This window comes from Zalophus californianus, chromosome 3, assembly GCF_009762305.2.
Source record: "Zalophus californianus isolate mZalCal1 chromosome 3, mZalCal1.pri.v2, whole genome shotgun sequence".
NCBI lineage: Eukaryota > Metazoa > Chordata > Mammalia > Carnivora > Otariidae > Zalophus > Zalophus californianus.
The window spans coordinates 194,504,977-194,524,404 of record NC_045597.1 but is presented as its reverse complement, the minus strand read 5'-3'; the positions used below and the strand labels follow the sequence as shown (position 1 = coordinate 194,524,404).

At 54.1% G+C, this 19,428-nt stretch overlaps 1 protein-coding gene across 1 annotated transcript in view; it reads right to left on the bottom strand.

Moving 5' to 3' along the window:
• Positions 1-19,428, bottom strand: part of SNED1 (sushi, nidogen and EGF like domains 1) — an 83,760-nt gene that overhangs the window by 37,817 nt on the left and 26,515 nt on the right. The window contains 14 exon segments of the mRNA XM_035726645.1: positions 767-940; positions 1,223-1,336; positions 1,522-1,638; positions 1,826-1,942; positions 3,661-3,777; positions 4,353-4,466; positions 4,729-4,833; positions 5,105-5,230; positions 12,464-12,577; positions 12,689-12,802; positions 12,954-13,067; positions 13,319-13,444; positions 16,272-16,434; positions 17,152-17,292. Coding sequence (XP_035582538.1) covers positions 767-940; positions 1,223-1,336; positions 1,522-1,638; positions 1,826-1,942; positions 3,661-3,777; positions 4,353-4,466; positions 4,729-4,833; positions 5,105-5,230; positions 12,464-12,577; positions 12,689-12,802; positions 12,954-13,067; positions 13,319-13,444; positions 16,272-16,434; positions 17,152-17,292 — 1,756 coding nt within the window.

Below are 19,428 nucleotides of genomic sequence, written 5' to 3'. Positions count from 1 at the left end.
GATCCCGGAGTCCCCGGGATTGAGTCCCACATCGGGCTTCCTGCTCCGGCCTTCCTGCTCCGTGGGGAGCCTGCTTCTCCCTCTGACTCTACCCCCTTTTGTGCTCTCTCTCTCTCAAATAAATAAAATCCTAAAAAAAAAAACCCTTGTTTTGTGAAAGATGTGTTAAATTCACGCAGGTTTTCTGATGAGCAGAGTTAGGGATGCTCAGGCATAATGCAACACACCTGCAGTTGTCTTAGAGGCCCTGTGTCTGCAGGGGCATCAGTGGGGGGGCCCTGCCTCCAGGCCATGCACCCTGGCACACCGTGGGAGCCTGAGGTGATGCTCTCTGAAGCAGCACTCCTCAAATGGCTCTGGGGGTCCTGGGGGCCTTGTTCAAATGCAGGGTCTGCTTCCATGGGTCTGGGTGGGGCCAGGGCCAGGGGCAGGAGACGGGCCCTGAATCCTCATCTGCCTCTTGAGGACTCTGCCCTTGGGCTACCTCCCGGCCTCCGCTGCTTCATCTGCAGGGTGGGCATATGGGTTGGACGCCCTGCTCTGAGGACAGGGAAGCCCTTAATGAACAGTCCTGAGTGGAGCTGCCACTTGTCCTCACCACCTTTCCCCACAGGGTCGTGGCCTCACTTTGCGGGACGGTGGGGGAGGGCCAGGGTCCGCACTGTGGTCCCTGTGCTCCCCTGAGGGGCCCCGGGGAGGAGGGTGTGGACCCCACTGGCTCTGCCCGCCTGCCCGCCCTCCCTGCCGCGGAGGGCCTGCAGATCACCGTGGCACTGTGGAGGTTCGCTCCAGACACCCTGCGGCTGGCAGACGCGGATGTGGCTGGGGGAGCTCAGGCTGTAGCCTTGGTCACACTTGTACAGGGCCATGGAGCCCAGCCGAGTGCCGTTGAAGCGCAGCGTGGCATGTCTCACCTCCGCTGGGGGGCCACAGTCCACCTCTGCAAGGACACAGAAGCCCTGTCCTGCACTGGGGGGCACCTGCCTGAGGCCCCTCCCTCGACTTTGCCCTCTGCCCCAGCAGGCCGCAGGGCCTGGGACCCCTGCGCCCTCACAGCCCCCCCCTCCCCAGGGTGAAAGTGTCTTGACTTCCAGGAGCAGCTGCCCATAGGTTCTCTCCCTCTTTCCCCTCCCTCCTCTCAGCTCCCTGTCTGGCCCTGCTCTGCTCTTCTGGGATTGGGAAGAAATCCCATGCCTTCCACCCCAACCCGCAGCCCTCTCACCCGCCTGGCACCGGCGTCCCATGTACCCTGCTCGGCAGCGGCAGGAGAAATCCGGGCCCAGGTCCTCACAGGTACCCCCATTCATGCAGGGGCTCCGGAAGCAGGGGGAGGGGGCTGCAAGGACAGAGGGGGGTCATCATTGCTGTGTCCTCCCCAAAGACCTCTAGGCTTCATGGGAGCTCTGCCTCCCACTGCTCCAAAGCAGGGCACCTCTGCCCACTGGGAGCAGATGGGGCCCCCAGGTGCCCTGGCTGTGCTGCTCCCAGCTGGGCTAGTCCACTGGCCTCTGCCCACCTTACCTATCTCGCAGTGCCGCCCAGAGAAGCCTGGGGGACAGTCACACTTGTATTTGCCAATGTAGTGGAAGCAGGTGCCGCCGTTGTGGCAGGGGCCCGAGGCACAGGAGTCCGGCTTCCCTGGAAACAGAAGGCCCCTATGGGAGTCAGGTGTCATGCACCCACCACCCAGCGCCCCTCCCCTGATCGCCAACATCCCAGAACTGGTGCGCCTTCAGGGGATTCTCCTGACAAGCAGACGCATGGTGGCTGGGTGGGGGCTTGGCTCCCCCGATCCAGGCTGACTCCAGCTGGCAGGGGGCCGCACCGATCTCGCAGTGCCTCCCGGTGAAGCGGTAGGGGCAGCTGCAGTGGTACTCGCTGCCCGCCTCCCTGCACGTGCCCCCGTTCCGGCAGGGCCCCGAGCTGCACAGGCGTGGCCGGGCTGTGTGGACAAGGGTAGGGAGAGACAGAAGCGGGTGAACAGGGCCGGCCTCCTGGCCCTGCAGCACCCGTGACACCCTACTCACATCTTCTCAACCCGTAGGCGCTATGGGCCCAGAAGTCGCAGGCCCTTGGGGGCCCTCTGCCCACCCATGCTCTTCTATCTGTCCCAGACCCTGGGGACCACTGGGCCCTTTCTGGTGGAGAACTGGCCTGCGTGGCAGAGTGCAGCTGCCCCTGATAGGACGTTGGAATCCACCGCAGTCTGATTTTTGTTTTCTGTGCCTCTCGTGGCACCGGGGCATTTTCTCTGGGTCCTAACATGTTCCCAGGGCCCTGAGGGGCTCCCTTGCAGTGCCTGTGCTTGAGGCATCTACATATTTAAAGGCACAAACAAATCCAGTGGTAGGTCTGCCCCTCCACCCTGAGGAATGGCACCTTCAGAGGCCCCCAGAGTTTAGGTCCTCAGCTTCCTCGACATTCTTGGGAGCAAGGTGCAGCAGGAAGGGGGCCTGCCTGCAGTGCTCAGCCTTTCTCTCCCCACCACTCCACACCCTGCAGGACCTCACAGGCTGCATGTCCAAGTTTCGCCCATCCCCCCCCAAAAGCTGCCACCCTGTGTCCCCACTTTGGGATGCCTTTGTTGGAGATGGACCTTGGCCACGCATGCAGAGAACCAAGCCGGAGGGCTTCTCTTTGGAAACACCCTCCTCCTGCAGGGGTGGCTGAAGCTGTGGGGGTTCCGTGTGTCAGGGTAGCCGGGACCTGCCCTCAGGGCCACCGTAAGAGCGGAAGAGACTTCCAGGTAAAGCCGCTGAGGCCTCTGTTCTCAGGACCAGCGAGGGCAGCAAGAGGCCCAGGGGGTGTGTGTGGCCCAGGTGCTGAGCTCCGGGAGGCAGGCCTGTGGCCCGCTGGCCTCTGACGAGGGGCACGGCGTCTGAGTGCTCGGAAGGCACGGGCCGGGGTGGGCGCTGGCGGCACATGGGTGCCGCCACGTTCCCTTGGAAGAATACATCCGCTAGTATGTAAACGTTGTGAAACGCTAACATTCTCCAAGTTCAATTAGATTTAATAAAGCCCTAATGAATTTTTTAAAAATCAAGGATTCTAAAATCCATTTGCAAAAATGCTGAGTGGGAAATGATGCCTATTCTGAAGGAAACCAAGTAGTGACCAGGAGGCCACGGAGCAGAACCACTAACTGAATAAGCAGCATTTGGGCTGGGGGAGACCATGCGGGCACGACACACGGACGCTGGGTGACCGAGCAGAACCGCAAATTAGGGCGAGCGGGGGCCCTCTCTGCCCTGCCCTCCCCCGCCCAGCTTTGCCCGGCCCTGCCCTGCCGTGCGCTCCCCTCCCCTCTGCCCGCCCCGCCCTGCCCCGCCCTCCCTCTGCCCGCCCCGCCCTGCCCGCCCTGCCCCGCCCTCCCCTCTGCCCGCCCCGCCCCGCCCTGCCCCGCCCTGCCCCGCCCTCCCCTCTGCCCGCCCCGCCCTGCCCCGCCCTCCCCTCTGCCCGCCCCGCCCTGCCCCGCCCTGCCCCGCCCCCCCTCTGCCCGCCCCGCCCCGCCCCCCTGCCCCGCCCCCCTGCCCGCCCGCCCTCCCCCCCCCCCCCCTCCCCCCCCCCCCCCCCCCCCTCCCCCCCCCTCTTCTGCCCGCCCCGCCCTGCCCTCCCCTCCCCTCCCAGCCCCGCCCTGCCCCGCCCTCCCCTGCCACCCACCTTTCTCGCAGTGCCTGCCGTGGAACCCTCGGGGGCACTCGCAAGTGTAGGAGTCCTCGTGGACGTCACAGGAGCCTCCATTGAAGCAGGGGTCTGAGTCGCAGGGTGATGGCAGTGCTGCAGGGGCACAGGGTAGTCACCCTGACATCCCAGCTGGATCCAAGGCCACTTAAAAGACACTCTTTGGGGGGAGGGGTCTTGATTCTTCACACCAGGCTCTACGGCCCTTCTCTGGAAATGCTTTTATTCTCGATTTTTCCAGAATTCACCCTACCTCTCCTGGGAGCTAGGATTGAGCTGCGGTGCACAAATGTTTTCGTATCAACACCTCCAGCATCTTCACGTGTAATTATACAGTATGCAAGCCATTATTTGTACTCAGAAATACACAGTAGTATTTAATCACATACTTAATTAGGCATGAAGTATTTTAATAGCTAAGCTAGGGGCTTAGGGAAGAGCTTGTAGGCATCCAGGGGTGCTTTTCCTGCTGTGAGCTTCCTGCAGCGGAGGGGGTGGACAGCCAGGCCCCAGTACAGAGGCCGACAGCAGGAAAGGCGCACACATCCACAGGGCCTCTTGTGGGCCGGTAGGGAAGCCCTGGCCTCTGCCTGAGTGGCCCCCACTTTCTCCTAACACCCTCTCCCTGGCTTCTAGGTGGGCCTGTGCCTGTAGCCCTACCCCCCACTCACAGTGGCTGACGTTGTGGTCCGTGTGGCAGACGCAGAGGTAGCTCCCACCGTACTCCATGCAGTAGCCCCCGTCAGGACACTGTGTGTTCATGTTGCAGGGAGTGGCTGTGACTTCTGCAGGGAAGGAAGAGGCCCATTCATCTTCCTGGGGACTTCTCATCCTTGAGAAGGATCAGGTGGCCCTGCCAGCGTGGCCTGGTTCAGGCACTCTGTGGCGGGCCCCCTCCTGGGGTGGGCGTGGGGGATCACGAGACCACCAGTTAAGGGTCTGGCTCTATGTTTGGGGCCCAGACCCAAGCCACCAGCTATACTCCGGTTTGGGGGATTTTCAGGGGCAAGGCAGGAAGCGTGCCCCGATGCAGCCCTGGGCACTTACCAAATTCACAGAGGAGCCCAAAGAAGCCTGGGGGGCACTGGCAGAGGGTGGTGTTGGCCCCCAGGCATCTGCCACCATTACGGCACTCACAGTGGTCAGGGTTTCCTGCCGTAGATCGAGGGGGAGCCTCCATTGTGGGGGTGCTGGAGGATCGGGGCCCTGTCCTGCTTCTGACCCTGCCCTGCTCCTGTGGCTACCTTCCCATGAACACTGCTGTGCAGATACACACACATGCACGTGCACACACACACACTCTCTCTCATCCCCCCACCCACTCATGGGTGTTTGCACACACACCCGTTGCCTTCCTGTATGCACTACCCACAGGAGAACCCTGCCCTGGACTGCAGCCCTGGTAGCCCCTGCCCAGACTCACTCTCCCTGCAGTCGGGCCCAGTGAAGCCCTGGGGGCATTCGCACACGTAGCCCTCATCTGCATCCACACAGGTGCCCCCATTCTGGCAAGGGGCTGAGAGGCAGGCATCCGGCACTGGTTGGCTTCCTGCAAGAAAGACAGAGGTCCCCAGAAGCTGCACGGAGAACATGGGGGAAATGGGGCCAAGGGTCCCCTTGTCCAGACCCCACAGCACTCAGTTCTCAGTGCAAGTGGGATTTAAGCCTGAGGCCCACTTTCTGGAAGCTGGTTTCTAGCTACCCCTCACCATCTGAGTCCCCTCTGTGGAGCAGAAGGTGAAGCAAGAGTATGGAGACCCCACGGTGTGCACCAAAGGGCCCAGCTAAGACCAGAGGGCTCCAAACAAATGCTTCTAATCAAGCATCTATGTTAGCAACATGGTTGGGATTTTCCAGATACAGTTTTTGTTGATTTCTAGTTTAACTACTGTAATCAGAGAACACAGTCCTTTTCAACTGATTGAGCTTTATTTTATGTCCTACAGGATGGTCTGTCATGGTGAGTGCTCCATGAGCACTTGGAAAGGAAGTGAGTGTCTGTAGATGTCACTTAGGTCAGGTGGGCTGACGGTGCTGTTTGCATCTTTGAGGTCCCTACTGATTCCTGCGAATCACTGAGAGCGGCGGGTTGGAATCTAGATACAGATCTATTTCTCCTTGTTTTCCCTTCATGTATTTTGATTCATGTTCACAGGTGCAAGTACATTAGAATTGCTATGCCTTTTTGATGCCTTGACACCTTTGTCATAAAAGACCCCTCTGTTCCTGGCAGTATTCCTTTCTCTAGAGTTTAATCTGTGCTATGAATATAACTTCTCCAACTTCTCTTGATTAGTGTTTGCCAACCTCTTCCTTTTCATTGCTTAGATGTTCGATTTCTTCATGTGGTTCAGAATTTATCTTTTAAATAATATATGGCAAAATTGACTTTTGCTCGAGGTACACTTCTATGAATTTTAACATGCGTATAGATTTGTGTTGCCCCCACCACAGTCAGGACACAGAACATTCTGTTACCCCAAATACTTGCTTGTTGTATCTTCAGGGTCGCAGACTCCCTGCCTTCCTGAACCCCTGGCAACTACTGATCTGTTCATCACCGCAGCTTTGTTGCTTTAAGATTACTCATGAACAGTATGTAATCTTTTGAAACTGGCTTCTTTCACTCGGCATAAGGCCTCTGGGATCTGTCTCTGTTGTGGGATCAGCAATCACGCGTCCCATGAACAGGGAGGGACATTTGGGTTCTCAGGTTTTGGTGATTGTAAATAGACATGCTATAAACATTTGTGTATTTTGTGTGAACGTAAGTTGTCATTTCTTTAGGGTTCATAGCTAGGAATGGTATTGCTGGGTCATGTTATAAGTATGTTTTACTTTATGAAAAGCTGCCAAGCTGTTTTCACAGGGGCTAAACATTTGGCATCACCACCAAAACTACGTGAGAGTTCCCACAGTTCTGTGTCCTCACCAGTCAGCGCTTTTTATTTTAGCCATTCTGTTAGGTTTGTGGTCACATCTCATCGTGGCTTTAATGTGCAACGCACCCATGGCTGATGATAATGACACATGATTACATTTGTTCACCCGCTCCAGATATCCTTTTTGGTTAGATGTCTGTTCAGATCTTTTGTCCATGTTTTGGTTGGTTTCTCACAGGTGAGCGTGGAGAGTTCTTTATGTGTTCCAGACGCCAGCCCTTTGTCAGACGGGAGTGCTTTGAGCACCTCTCGAAGCAGGCAGCCTGTCTTCTCGTTCTCTTGACCGTGTCTTTCACGGAGCAGCCTGTGTCATTCTGTTGAGGCCCACTTCTGTTTTTCTTTGCTGGAGTGTATTCTGCATGTCTTATCTAAGCACTGTTCATGTAACCGCAGGTCACACAGATTTTTCACTTATGTTCTCTTCTAAGAGTATTTTCCATTCAGGTCTATGATTCATTCTGACCTAATCTTGTACAAGGTGTGAGGTTGAAGTTCAGTTTCTACATGAGAATGTCTAATTGTTCCAATACCATTTGTCAAAAAGATCATCCTTTCTCCACTGACTTGCTTCCACGCCTTTACAAAACCCTTGGCTGTATTTTTGTGGGTCTACTTCTGGATCCTCTCTTCTCTTTCACGGATGTATGCATCAGTCCCTTTGCCAATACCACAGGATCTGGATCACTGTAGCTTTGTTGTAAGTCAACACTAGGTAGTGGGATGCCTCAAAATGTGTTCTTTTCCAAAATTATTTTGGTTATCTTAATTCCTTTGCCTTTCCATGTAAATTTTAGAACCAGCTTGTCCAAAGCTACAGAAAACTCTGTTGACACTTTGGAATTATATTAAATCTATCGATCAGTTTGGGGAGAACTGACATATTTACTATGTTGAGTCTTCCAATCCATGAACATGGGTTGTCCTTCCATTTATTCAAATCAGCCTACAAGTCCCGTACATGTTTTATTAGATTTATACCTAAGTCTTTCAGTTTGGGGGAAGCTATTATAAATGGTATTGTTTTTAATATTTTGGATCACATTACAATGCCCAAGGTAAGGAACTCAGGAGTTCATAGATGGTTTAGGGTTGCAGCCTGAGATCCCCCTCTCTGCAACCTCCCCATAGTTTCAAGTGTTCTGGGGCTGCCCTTTTTAGTCCTCTGGCAAGAGAGTTGGGGCTTTTATTGCCCCATGCTATGACTTACTTCCCGTGAGTGCACTCATGGTGGGTGGACAGAGAAAAAGAAAAACGAATGGAAGTTGCCCAGCCTTGTGGAGCCATAGGACCTCCAGTTGGAGACTGACCCAGTCAGTCTGGGTCCTGAGGGAATCCCTCCTTTGCTGCTATTGTTGGTCCTGCTTCTTGTGCCCAACTAGGGGCTGCTCTTGGAGCTCTTTCCATCCATCTGATGCTCACTTCTGGTCTGGGAGTCCTGCTTTGAGTCCAGGCAGGGGGGACACCAGAGGAAAAAAACGGTGAACTCACCACTGGTTCTGTGGTGCTTTGAAGCTTGGTCCTCTTCCCCAATCCACCTGCTACTATTTATTTTTCAGAGTCCTCAGATTGTTACTCCATGCATTCTGTCCAGGATTTATGGCTGCATTCAGTGGGAGACACAAGGTAGAGTGTGCTTACTCCATCTTACCCCAAATCAGAAACCCATTCCAATTTTCAAATTATTTTCAAATTATCTGTGTCTTTATATTTATGGTAGGTTTCTTGTAGATAGTATATAGTTGCATCTTGCTTTTCAATTCAATTTTACAATGTCTGCCTTTTAATTGGTGTGTTTAACCAATTAATGTAACTATCAATATGATTAAACCTATCATCTTGCTCTTGGTTATCATTTGTCCCAATTATTCTTTATTCCTTTTTTCTTCTTTTCCTGCCTTCTGGATGAAGTGTTTTTAGGATTCCATTTTATTTCCACCACTGGTTTATTGGCTATAACTCTTTATTATTATTATTTTTTCTTGTTCCTCTGGGTTTATAATAATTTTAACTTACTGTAGTCTACCTTCAAACAATATCACACCACTTCATATATAATGTAAGGCCATTACTATATTATTTCCATCTTTCCCTTCCTATCCTTTATGCTAGACACTGATAAACTATGGCTTGCAGAGCAAATCTTGCTTGCCACCCATTTTAAAAAATAAAGTTTCATTGGAAAACAGCCATGCCCATTCATGTATTGTATGTCTATGGCTGGCTTTTGCATTGCACTGGCAGAGTTGAATACCTGTGATCACATGGCTCATAAAGCCAAAAATATTAATATCTGGCCCTTCACAGAGAAAGCTCACATATTCTGCTTTAAGCAATTGAGGTCATACATTTTATTTCTTTAAATGTTATAAACCCCATAACATATTGTTATTTTTTGTGTTAAAATTATCTTTAAAGAGATTAAAAAGTAAGAAGAAAAGTATTTTACAGGCATACCTTGGAGATATGGTGGGTTCAGTTCCAGACCACTGTAATAAAGCGGATATGGCAATAAAGCAAGTCAAATGAATTTTCTGGTTTCCCAGTGCCTATAAAAGTTATGTTAACACTACACTGCAATCTATTAAGTGTGTAATAGCATCATGTCTAAGAAAACGTACACACCTTAATTAAAAAATACTTTGCTAAAAAAATGGTAACCATCATCTGAGATTTAGTGAGTCATAATCACTGAACATAGATCACCATAACAAATGTCACCATAATTTAAAATTTTGAAATACTGCAGAATTACGAAAATGTGACACAGAGACACAAAGTGAACGAATGCTATTGGAAAAATGGCCCTGTTGGACTGGCTTGGTGCAGGGTTGCCCCAGAGCTTTAATTTGTACAGAACACAGTATCAGTGAAGGGCAATAAAATGGGGTATGCCCGTTTGTTTACCATTTCTAGAGCTCTTCATTCATTTGTGTAGATCTGGATTTTCATCTGGTGCCATTTTTCTTCAGTCTAAGGAATTTCCTTTAATGTTTCTTACAAATCAGATATGCTGGTGATGAATAATTATCTGTTTCTGCTGTCTGAAAAATATCTTAATTTCACCTTAATTTTTGAAAGATAATTCTCCTGTGTATACTACTAGGTTGATAGCACACTGTCTTTGGGCTTGCGTTGTTTCTGATGAGAGGTCTGTTATCATTCTTGTTTCTCTGTATGTACTGTGTCTTGTCTTTTTCCTCTGGTTGCTTTTCAGATGGTCTCTTTGTTATTGGTTTCCAGCAGTTTGATTATGATGTGTTTTGTGTGATTTTCTTCATGCTTTTCTTGGATGTGTGGGGTTTAATTTTCATCGAATTTAAGGAAATATTTGGCTATTACTTCCTCATTTGTTTTCTGTGCCCTTCTGCTCCCCTCCCTCCTTCTGGGACTCCACACGAACATACACCAGACTGCCTGTTGTGTGCCCCACAGGTCACTGAGGAGATGGTCTTGGTTGCAGTCTCTCTCCCTCCTGTGCTGCTTGTTGGGTAGTTTCTTGCTTCAGTTCACTGATCTTTCCTTCAGCAATGTCTAACCTGTAGCTAATACAGCCAGTGTATTTTTTATTTATTTTTATTTTTTTTAAAAGATTTTATTTATTTATTTGACAAAGAGAGACACAGCAAGAGAGGGAACACAAGCAGGGGGAGTGGGAGAGGGAGAAGCAGGCTTCCCGCCGAGCAGGGAACCCGATGCGGGGCTCGATCCCAGGACCCTGGGATCATGACCTGATCTGAAGGCAGACGCTTAACGACTGAGCCACCCAGGCGCCCTGCCAGTGTATTTTTTAAATTGAGATTTTATGTTTTTTATTTCTGGAAGTTTCTTCTCTTATATCTTCTTCTTCTACTTTTTTCCTCAACGGTCTTGAGCACATGGAGCATGTTCACAGTAGATGATTAAACATTTATATCTGCTAATTTCATCATCTCTGCCATCTGTTTTATTGATCTATTTTTCTCCTGGCTGTGGGTCATATATTCCTGATTCTTAGTATGCCTGATAACTTTTGTTTTTTTTTCCTGGATTCTGTTATATTCCTTCAAAGAGTATAGGATTTGATTCTGGCATGTGATTAAATTACTCGGGATTGTTTTGATCCTCTCAAACTTTCCTTTAATGTTTGCTAGGACAGGTCAGATTAGCCTTTGTTCTAGTGTTTATTTATCCATACCAGCGAGCTGATACCCCAGTGAGGACTCTACTCAGTCTTGGCCCTGGGTGTGAGGAGCTCTGCATGCACTCTGGCTATAGAGAAGCAAGTTATTCCCAGTCCTGTTCAAGTTCTGGGGATTGTCTGATTCAGCACTCCCAGGGGTTCTTTGCCCAGCCTCATGGATTTCCCCCCGACTGTGCTGAGTGAAGAGGCAAGGAGTCCTTCTGCATGTCTTCAGAGATTCTTCTTGCACTCTCTCCAACCCCTCTTAGTAGAATTCCAGACCCACAAATTGCAGCTACCAAGCTAGAATCTCTGTCTCCGTGACCCAGAGACTCAGAGGAACTGCTAGAGTCTGGACCCCCTTGCTGCACAGTGGCCTGGGGACTTCCTGTAGGCAGACTTGGGGGCAATTGTAGCGTGCTCTTCACTCCAGTCCCTCCTCCCAGGGGTAGCAAACCTGTGATGCCCGTTGTCCAATGGCTGAAAGCAGTTTTCACATATTTTGTCTAGTTTCTAGTCTTGATGGTGAGGGAAATTCCCAGAACAATCTTTCTTGGCCAGAAGGATCAGAATGGGTACCATTTTTTAAAAATTATCTTTAATTTTTGGCCAACTTCCTGTTGAATCTGGTTAGAATGTCCAGACTGGTACCTTGTAATGTGACTAGTAAGGTTTTACTAGGGGTGGAAGGTCAGTTCTGTTGTTTCTTATTGGTTGCTTTCATTTGCATTATTCTTCCTGTACAAAAGGTGGTTTCTCTGCAAAATCTTTGAAACCACTGATCTGTTTCCTAACATGAATTTAGTTAAATACACAGATATTTAGATAGCAATCTGGGCAAGGTGAACTGTGGCCCATTACAGTGATTTTAAGCACCAAACACGCAAGGTGGCCCCGTTCCTCCTCCCCTCTGCACAGCAGAGGCTCACCCTCTCCTCAGGACACGGCCTGTCCTATGTGTGGCCCTCTGACCAAAGACTGACGGAGGGCATAGCATCCATCTATATCCTACTTATGGGTAAAATTTAATTTCCTTCTTAAATTTTTAGACTCAAACTAAATCTGACAAGCTTGTCTTGAGCATCTCCCAGGGGAGCAGCTGCCCATGCTGTGGACTTTGCTATCGCTGGCACAGGAGCTGGGCGAGGCCTTAGGTGGTCAGCGCTATGTCAGATGCTAACAACCTGAATTTATTCTGTGGGTTGTAAAATCGAGTTGGTTTTTTAACTGATCTACCAAGTCATAACTAGCATTTAAAACAACATGAAGTAGAAACTAGCAGATTTCATCACATGTGATAAAGGTCAGTTTTCTTGCCAACCCCTGTGGCTCGTTCCCTTGCATGGCAAGGGGTCTGGAGTAGGAAAGAAGGATGTTAAAAAGCCAAGAATCTCCTGAGCAGGAAGAGGGGCCCTGAGAGGGTGGCCATTTTGCCCTGCATTTCATAGATGGTGACGGGGACTGGAGGCGACAGGAGGGAACAGGAGGCACGCTCAGCCCTGCACTGCACGTGGTGGCAGAGTCACAACCAGCACGGCAGCTCAGGGGACAGGCTGGCGCAGGCAGGGCTGAGGAGACGACCCCCCGGGCCAGAAGTGGGGCTGAGCTGGACAGTGAGGGAAAGGGGCTGGGTGGCCGCACGGGACCGCTGTCACTGGGGGCTTCGGGCGCGGGCCGTTACCCGTCTCACAGCGAGGTCCCTCGAAGGGCTCTGCGCACAGGCAGGTGAAGTTCCCCACAAGGTCGACACACGAGCCCCCATTGAGGCACGGGCTGGAGGCACATTCGTCCACATCTGGGGGCAGTGGAGGCGGGAGCTTGGCTTGAGCCAGCCTTTGACTCCCGGGCACCCGGTGTGGGTGTGGCTGGATGGGACCCCCCCCGCCCCCCAGGGCCAGCCCCTCACCCGTCTCGCAGGCTGCGCCTGTGTAGCCGGCCAGGCACAGGCACACCGCCGAGCCCCGCTCTGCCCGGCACTGGCCGCCGTTCTGGCACTCTCTGGTGTCACATGGAGACAGTGCTGCAAGGGCAGAGGAGTGGAAGGCGTCGACCCTCTGGCCGGGCCCCTGGGGACTCCTGCTGCACCCCATTCTGGAGGGCATCAGGCTGTGGGGGGACCATTCTGATCATCCTGCCCCCGGTGGGGCCAGAGGGCCCAGGCACACTCTCACCTGTCTCACAGGTGGGCCCCCTGAAGCCGGCCGGGCACCTGCAGCTGAAGCTGTTGACGTCATGTGTGCAGGTCCCGCCATTCTGACACGGATGGGAAGCACATTCGTTCACATCTGAAAAGCAGGGCAGCCTGGGGCCTCAGTGGAGAAAGCCAGGTTGGGGAGGATCTGCCTGGACCCCTTCTGGCCTCACTTCCAAGGGGGCTCAGTTCCAAAGAGGCAGCTGTAGCCCTGGCCCACTGTGCTCACCTTCAGGGAGCCACAGTGTTTGCCCCCCACCCCCCAACAGCGCATACACCGTGGGGACAGAGACCCTTGACCTTGGGCCCTGGGGCCACTGGCTGTGCTGGTGGGTGTAAACTTACCCAGGTGACACCTCCTCCCTGTAAAGCCTGAGAGGCAGGAGCAGGTGTAGGAGGGGTTGCCCGTGACACAGTCATCAATGCACTTGCCGCCGTTGAGGCACGGGCGCAGGGCCAGGCACACGGAGGCTGTGGACACAGCAAGGAGCAAGCCGTCCCTTTCCTCCCCTGACCCCAGGGGCCCATCTCTGAGGAATGGCTGTGCAGTCTGCTGGCAGCCCAGCATCCACAGTTAGCTTCCCAGGTCTCCCCCACGGTGCCTAGTGCACCTGTATGTCCTGCTGACATTCGGGTTCCTGGGCTGGGACTCTGGCTTCCCCAGCATCCATCATACCCACAGCACCTTTTTTTTTTTTTTTAAGATTTTATTTATTTATTTGTCAGAGAGACAGAGCATGAGCACGGGGAGTGGCAGAGGGAGAGGGAGAAGCAGACTCCCCACGAGCAGGGAGCCGGATGCGGGGCTCGATCCCAGGACCCCAGGATTGTGACCTGAGCCAAAGGATCAGACACTTCACCAACTGAGCCACCCAGGCGCACCTCCCCCCCCCAGCACCTTCTTATCCCTTTAATCCATCAACTTCCAAATTTGTCTGAGGAACTAAGACGACACAGACCCAAGGGTGCCCAGCAACACAGGAAGACATGAGTGTGCTTCATTGGAAAAACAACGTGGAAGAGGGGGACCCCCATGGGAACCAGAGGTGGTGGGCGGGGGAGCCCTCAGACCCTCCGAGGTGGGGATGCAATCTGATCTCAGCGCTGCCAACAGTAATTGCAGAAACCCAGGCCCAGCTGCCCCTCCAGGTCTCCCCGTGTAAACCAAGAGGGCTTCCCACAGAGCTCTGGAAGGCAGGGCTTCTCACGTCACGGCCTCCTGGCCAGGGAGAGCCCCCAGCAGTCACCAGGGAGCACCCAACCCCATGCCTGGGCCCTCTAGGACTGGCCGCCCACCAGCTCAGGAGGCCCTACCCCTCTGGAGAAGTAAGGCTACTGACATCTGCAATAAAGGAGCACAAATTGGCAGGGAACAAGAGCACCCCACCGTCTCGGATCTCCTGTTACTAGGGGGCCTGGGAGATCTAGAGTGGCATCAGGGGGCGCAAGGGGGGGACGTTCCTGGAAGGACGCTGTGGCCCAGAACACCATCAGGGCTAAGGGCACCTTTTGGACTGTTCCTGCTCCTCGTGCATACCCTTCCACTCAGCCACACTGTCGCTCAGCCGGTCGTGGTCTGGCTACCCTGTGGAGTGTGCTGGCTGTCTGCATGAGCCCTGTTTCGGGACCTGCCTTTCTCAGGAGCTAGACTTTCAGATGTGGATGCACTGCCTCTCAGGTGGGACCTGGCCCTCCCTTCCCAGCAAAGCCTGTGTGTTGGGTCCATCTCCTGGGCTTGCAGTGTGGCCATGGGGAAGCAAGGGGGCTCCTGTGCGCACTAGTTCAGAAGGCCCAGCAATGCCTCCTCCATCTACTTCCCCCAGAAGCCTGTGATAGCGGGAGAAGCCCGTCTGCATGCGAAAGGGATCCCCGGGGGGACTGGCCAGACCCTCCTCGGAGGATCTCATTTCTCAGGGTCTCACAGCCTGCAGCCTTTGTAGAGGGCATGGGCCTTCCACACCTAGACCCACACCTGTACACACACCTGCACCCATATGTACAGCCACACCTGCTCACAGCAGTCCCCACCTGCTCAGGCTTGCATCCACACTGCACTGACGCCTGGTCACAGCAGCCCACATCTGTACCCATGCCTTCATCTTGAACCACAGCCCAAGCCCCTGGCTACTGGGAGATGACAAGCCACCAGACCTTTCTGCCATCAGAGACAGAATGATGTCCCCATCCCCTGGACCACCACTACCCAGAGCCCAGGTGGGCAGAGTAGGCGGCCTGGCCTGGGGCTGCAGGAGACCTTGCATATTCCTGGGTGTCCTGCCTGCCACTTTGGGGGAGGGGCAAAATGATTGGCTCCTGGGCTCCCTGGCTTGTGAGTTCCCCCATCCCCTACGCTCAGGCTCAGGCCGGGGCGTACTTGGTGCTCCAGTGAGCCGGTGGGCTCGGGTTCCCCAGGCATCTCTCACTGGGGCATCATCCACAGTCCTTGGGGAGCCTTCCGGCCCATGGGGGCATGCCTGCCCTCCCTGGCCCTGGCCCCTGAAAAGTGCTGGTCTGGATGGGTTCCACCCGCGCTGGGTTTGCTCTCAGAGAGCTGGTGTTCCCGGAGGTGAAGAGGCCCTCTCGGTGGCCCCGGCCTCCTTGTGGGTGGGAGGTGAGTCTGCTAGGACCCTCCCGACACTGGCCTCCCTGGGGCCTTTGCAAGGCCTGTGGTTAGCTCTCCACCGAGTGGCTAAATCTATCACCTCCTCTCCATTTATAAGCATGATCTTTCAGGAGGGTCTGCGCCTCCTCCAGGGCCATACAGGGGAAGGGGTCAGGATGCATCCTTCCGCCCTGGGGTGGACCTTCCCCCCATCTGCCGCATGTAAAGCGCCTGCCTTCCAGGTGATCCCGGGGACACAGGAGACCGGGGTGGTGCCCCTCCCCGGCCCAGGACGCAGCCTGGGAGAGAACGAAGGGAGAGCATCGACTCCTGTGGCCCCAAGGAGGGGCGACCCCAGCTCCTCCACTTTGTACCCCAAACCTTGGTCTCCAACAGATCCCCTGGCCCTGGAGCTGAGGTAGGAAAGCCTCCCCAGGAAGAGACAGGGCTCAAGGGGCGAGCCGATACTTGCCCAGGTTCGTGGCTAGGGGGGAGTGGTGGGGGAGGCCATGCCCTCCTGGCCAGCAGCCTGCTCCGTCCCCGGCGTCCCGCTCCCCCCTCCAGCGCCCCCTTCACCCCCATCAGCGTCCAGCCCCCTCCCCACCGCCCCCAGGGTCTGGCTCCCTCCTGTCGTCCCCCCACTCCCTGAGCCACCCCAACCCCCACAGCCCTGAGCCGCTGGCTCCATCCTCTTACTTGTATGGCTGCAGCCCCCCACGCGCACCTGGGCATCATCGATTCTGAACGCCCAGCGCCCGGGCACACCCACGTTGGTGGTGGTCTCCACCTCCGCCATGTCCGCCGTGCGGGAGCCTGGGATGCTGAAGTAGCGCCGCCCATCACCCGCATTGAAGCCGGCCTGGGAAGGTGGGGGTGGAGAGTGGGGGACAGGCGTGGGTTGGTCTGCAGGTCTCCCTCAGTTTCCTGAGACCTCCCTCCCCCATGGTGGCCATGGTCAAAGAGATCATGTGGAAGACGGCCTTACAATCCTGGAGCTTTATGGGTTTAGGGGTACCCATACCACCCTCCATGTTGTGCCTGTCCTGATCAGCCACCTCCCAGCTGGCGGCTGACCCTGGCCACCGACACTGTTGGGCCCTGGCAGGCTCCCCTCACGCACACCTGCAGGGGCTCCCTCCCTAGGCTCTTGGCTCCCGTGGGGACCAGGGGCAGGTGTGACCTCAGAAGAAAGTAGATGACTAGGAAGGAGATGAGGGTCCTCCCATCGGGAGGGAGCACTCGCTGGCCCTGGGGACTTGCACCTGACCGCTCCCTCCACACTGTGGTTTCCTGCTGGCCACAGTTCTGCGGGCCACGGGCCAGGCCAGACCCTCAGGACAGCGAGCGCACACAGAACCAGGGGCCCTTCTGCCTCGGCTGCAGCTGGCCCTCGGAGGCCAGGGCAGTGTGGTTCGGGACAAAAGTTCCTTTGACCTGAGGATGTTTCTGTGAGTCTGGACTGGGCTTGGCATCAGAAGGCCTCACACTGGCCTCTGCCCAGTACTGGGTGTGTGTAGGGGGTCTGCCTGCCTCCTCAGCTCATGGCAGTCGTGGCGGTGGGGAGCCGGGCCCCTACCTGGGCTGCGATGCCCCCCAGGCCCGTGGTGTCGCCCCCACTGCTGGCGTGTGTGCCCGTCGTCCACGTGATGGACTCATAGTTGAAGATGGTGAAGGAGAACTTGCCGTCAGTGATAAGCACGATCTGGAACGTGTTGACCTGCCGAGGAGGGAGGCCTGAACAGGGTTTTCTCTGCTCCCTCGTCCATGCTGCAAGGCCCTACCCCCCCCCCCCCCCTGCATATGCCTTCGCACACTGTCCTCACCCAGCGGCCCCTCCTCTGTCTTCCCAACTCGCTGGTCAGCCATCGGCCGTCGGGCTGATGGCCTCGTCCTCTACTGTGTCCCTAGTGCCTGAGGCCTGAGGTCAGGCTCCTAACAACTGTCACCTGGGGAGGGAGACGCGCCAAGGGGTCAGCGGCCCCGGAGGCCAGGAGCAGACGCTGCGCCCTGGGGCGACTGGGGCACAAGTGTTCCCGCTTACCGGCTCGAATCCACAAAGTTGCCTCGTGTGAAACAAAAAACGTGAAGAGGGAAAGATAAAAAGAGGAAATAGGAAGAGCAGTTTTAATGATTTTTTTCATGGAATCCTCTTCCATGAAGATATTGAGTGGTATATATATGGGATGTTATTTCAGATTGGGGAAAGGGTGGGGTTGTTTAGGAAGTGATCTTGGGACAAATAGGAAACTGTCTGAAAAAGAATAAAATTAGAGCTTTATATCACTCACAAAAATAAATCCCACGTCAAGTAAGGTTGTGAATGGAACCATCAAAGCCCTAGAGGAAAATATAGGCTCATATGTGGAGCCATGTCGAGGAAGGACTTTAAGTGTAACATTTGTTAACTGCAAAAACCAAAAAGGAGATTTATATACTTGACTACAAAAGCTTCTGCATATAACAAAGTGCCATAAGAGCAAACGGAATGGCGAACAGCAGAGTGAAGAATGTATTTATAACATAGGTGGCAGGTGAAACTATCGATACCCTTAGTTCAAGCGGAACTTCTATGGGTCAGTAAGAAAAAGATGAAGAAGAGAACAGAAAATTGGCAAAGGTTATGTGAGCAGACACACTACCACAGACGACAACTAGTTAACACAGGACAAATCCTGCAGCACGAGAGAGGTGGAGGGTACTAGAGAAAGGCCTTCCCTGTGTGCCGGAGTGGCAGGCAAGGGTGCGGTGCGCTGGGCCCCCCGACTGGGCGCGGGGAGACCCGGGCTTCCGCACCTGGCTTATTCGTGCCCGTGGGGGTACAGGCTTGAGGGGCAAGTCAGGACTCTGTGGGCAGCAAGCTCCCCACTGGAGACTCATGCCGGGCAATGGCCCCCAAGCTAGCGGGGCCCGGCAGTGCCTACCACACGGCACCTTGCCATGTGTGCCACCGGGTGCTGGGCTGGTCTGCAGGTGTACACAGTGGGACAGCACCAGTCTGTCCTCTCCCTCACATAACCATGAACAGCGGGAACACTGAGTGGGCTCCCCTTGGGGAAGGCAGACCTGCTGCTAACACTGAAGACAACCAGGACACAGTGGCCGTGAAGGCCGAGTGGCGGAGAGCTGAGGGGGGCCCGGACTGCGGCCAGCGCGGCCAGCAGTGGGGCTTTGCGAGCTGGCGAGGTCCAGCGTGCGAGGAGACCCAGGCCCCGCGTGGAGCTTCACGCTTGCTCTGGCCAAGCAGCCGGCTCCGGGAGGCTCCCAGGTTACAGACCAGCTTCCAGCCCAAACCCAGAACTCTGATCCCTTCCAGGGATGCTTGTGTTGCCTGGGTAATCATTCTGTAGCCCCCATCTCCAGGTCCGAGGACTGGAGGAGTTAGGTTTCCTCTGTCCGCGTAGGAGGGGCTCTGCTCCCCCTGCTCCCACGGGGAAGGAAACACCCACAGTGGCTGCAGAGGTGACAGGATTTCCACATAGAAGAGTGAGGAAAATGCCCTACTGCCACTGAGTGAAAAAAAAAAAAAAAACAAAACCACAAAACAAAGCATTCTAGCTGGCTCTATTTATTTGTTCAAGTGTGTGTCAGGATACAATAGATGTTTGATGGGAGCGATCTCTTGCTAGTGGACTTACTGATTCCTTTTTCTCTTTTTGTTACAAAGATGTTTTTCTTACAAATTGATGATAAGAAAAACAAGTAAAACTGACAAAATATTAGTGGACTGTGCATGAATAAAGTTCACCCAGGGTAAACATTTATTTGTAGTAATGGTTACAGAAAAAGCCCGTCTTTGCCTATTCACTGTCATACTCCTTCTAAGAAATCCGGCCGTGAGCATCTCGGTCCCTCA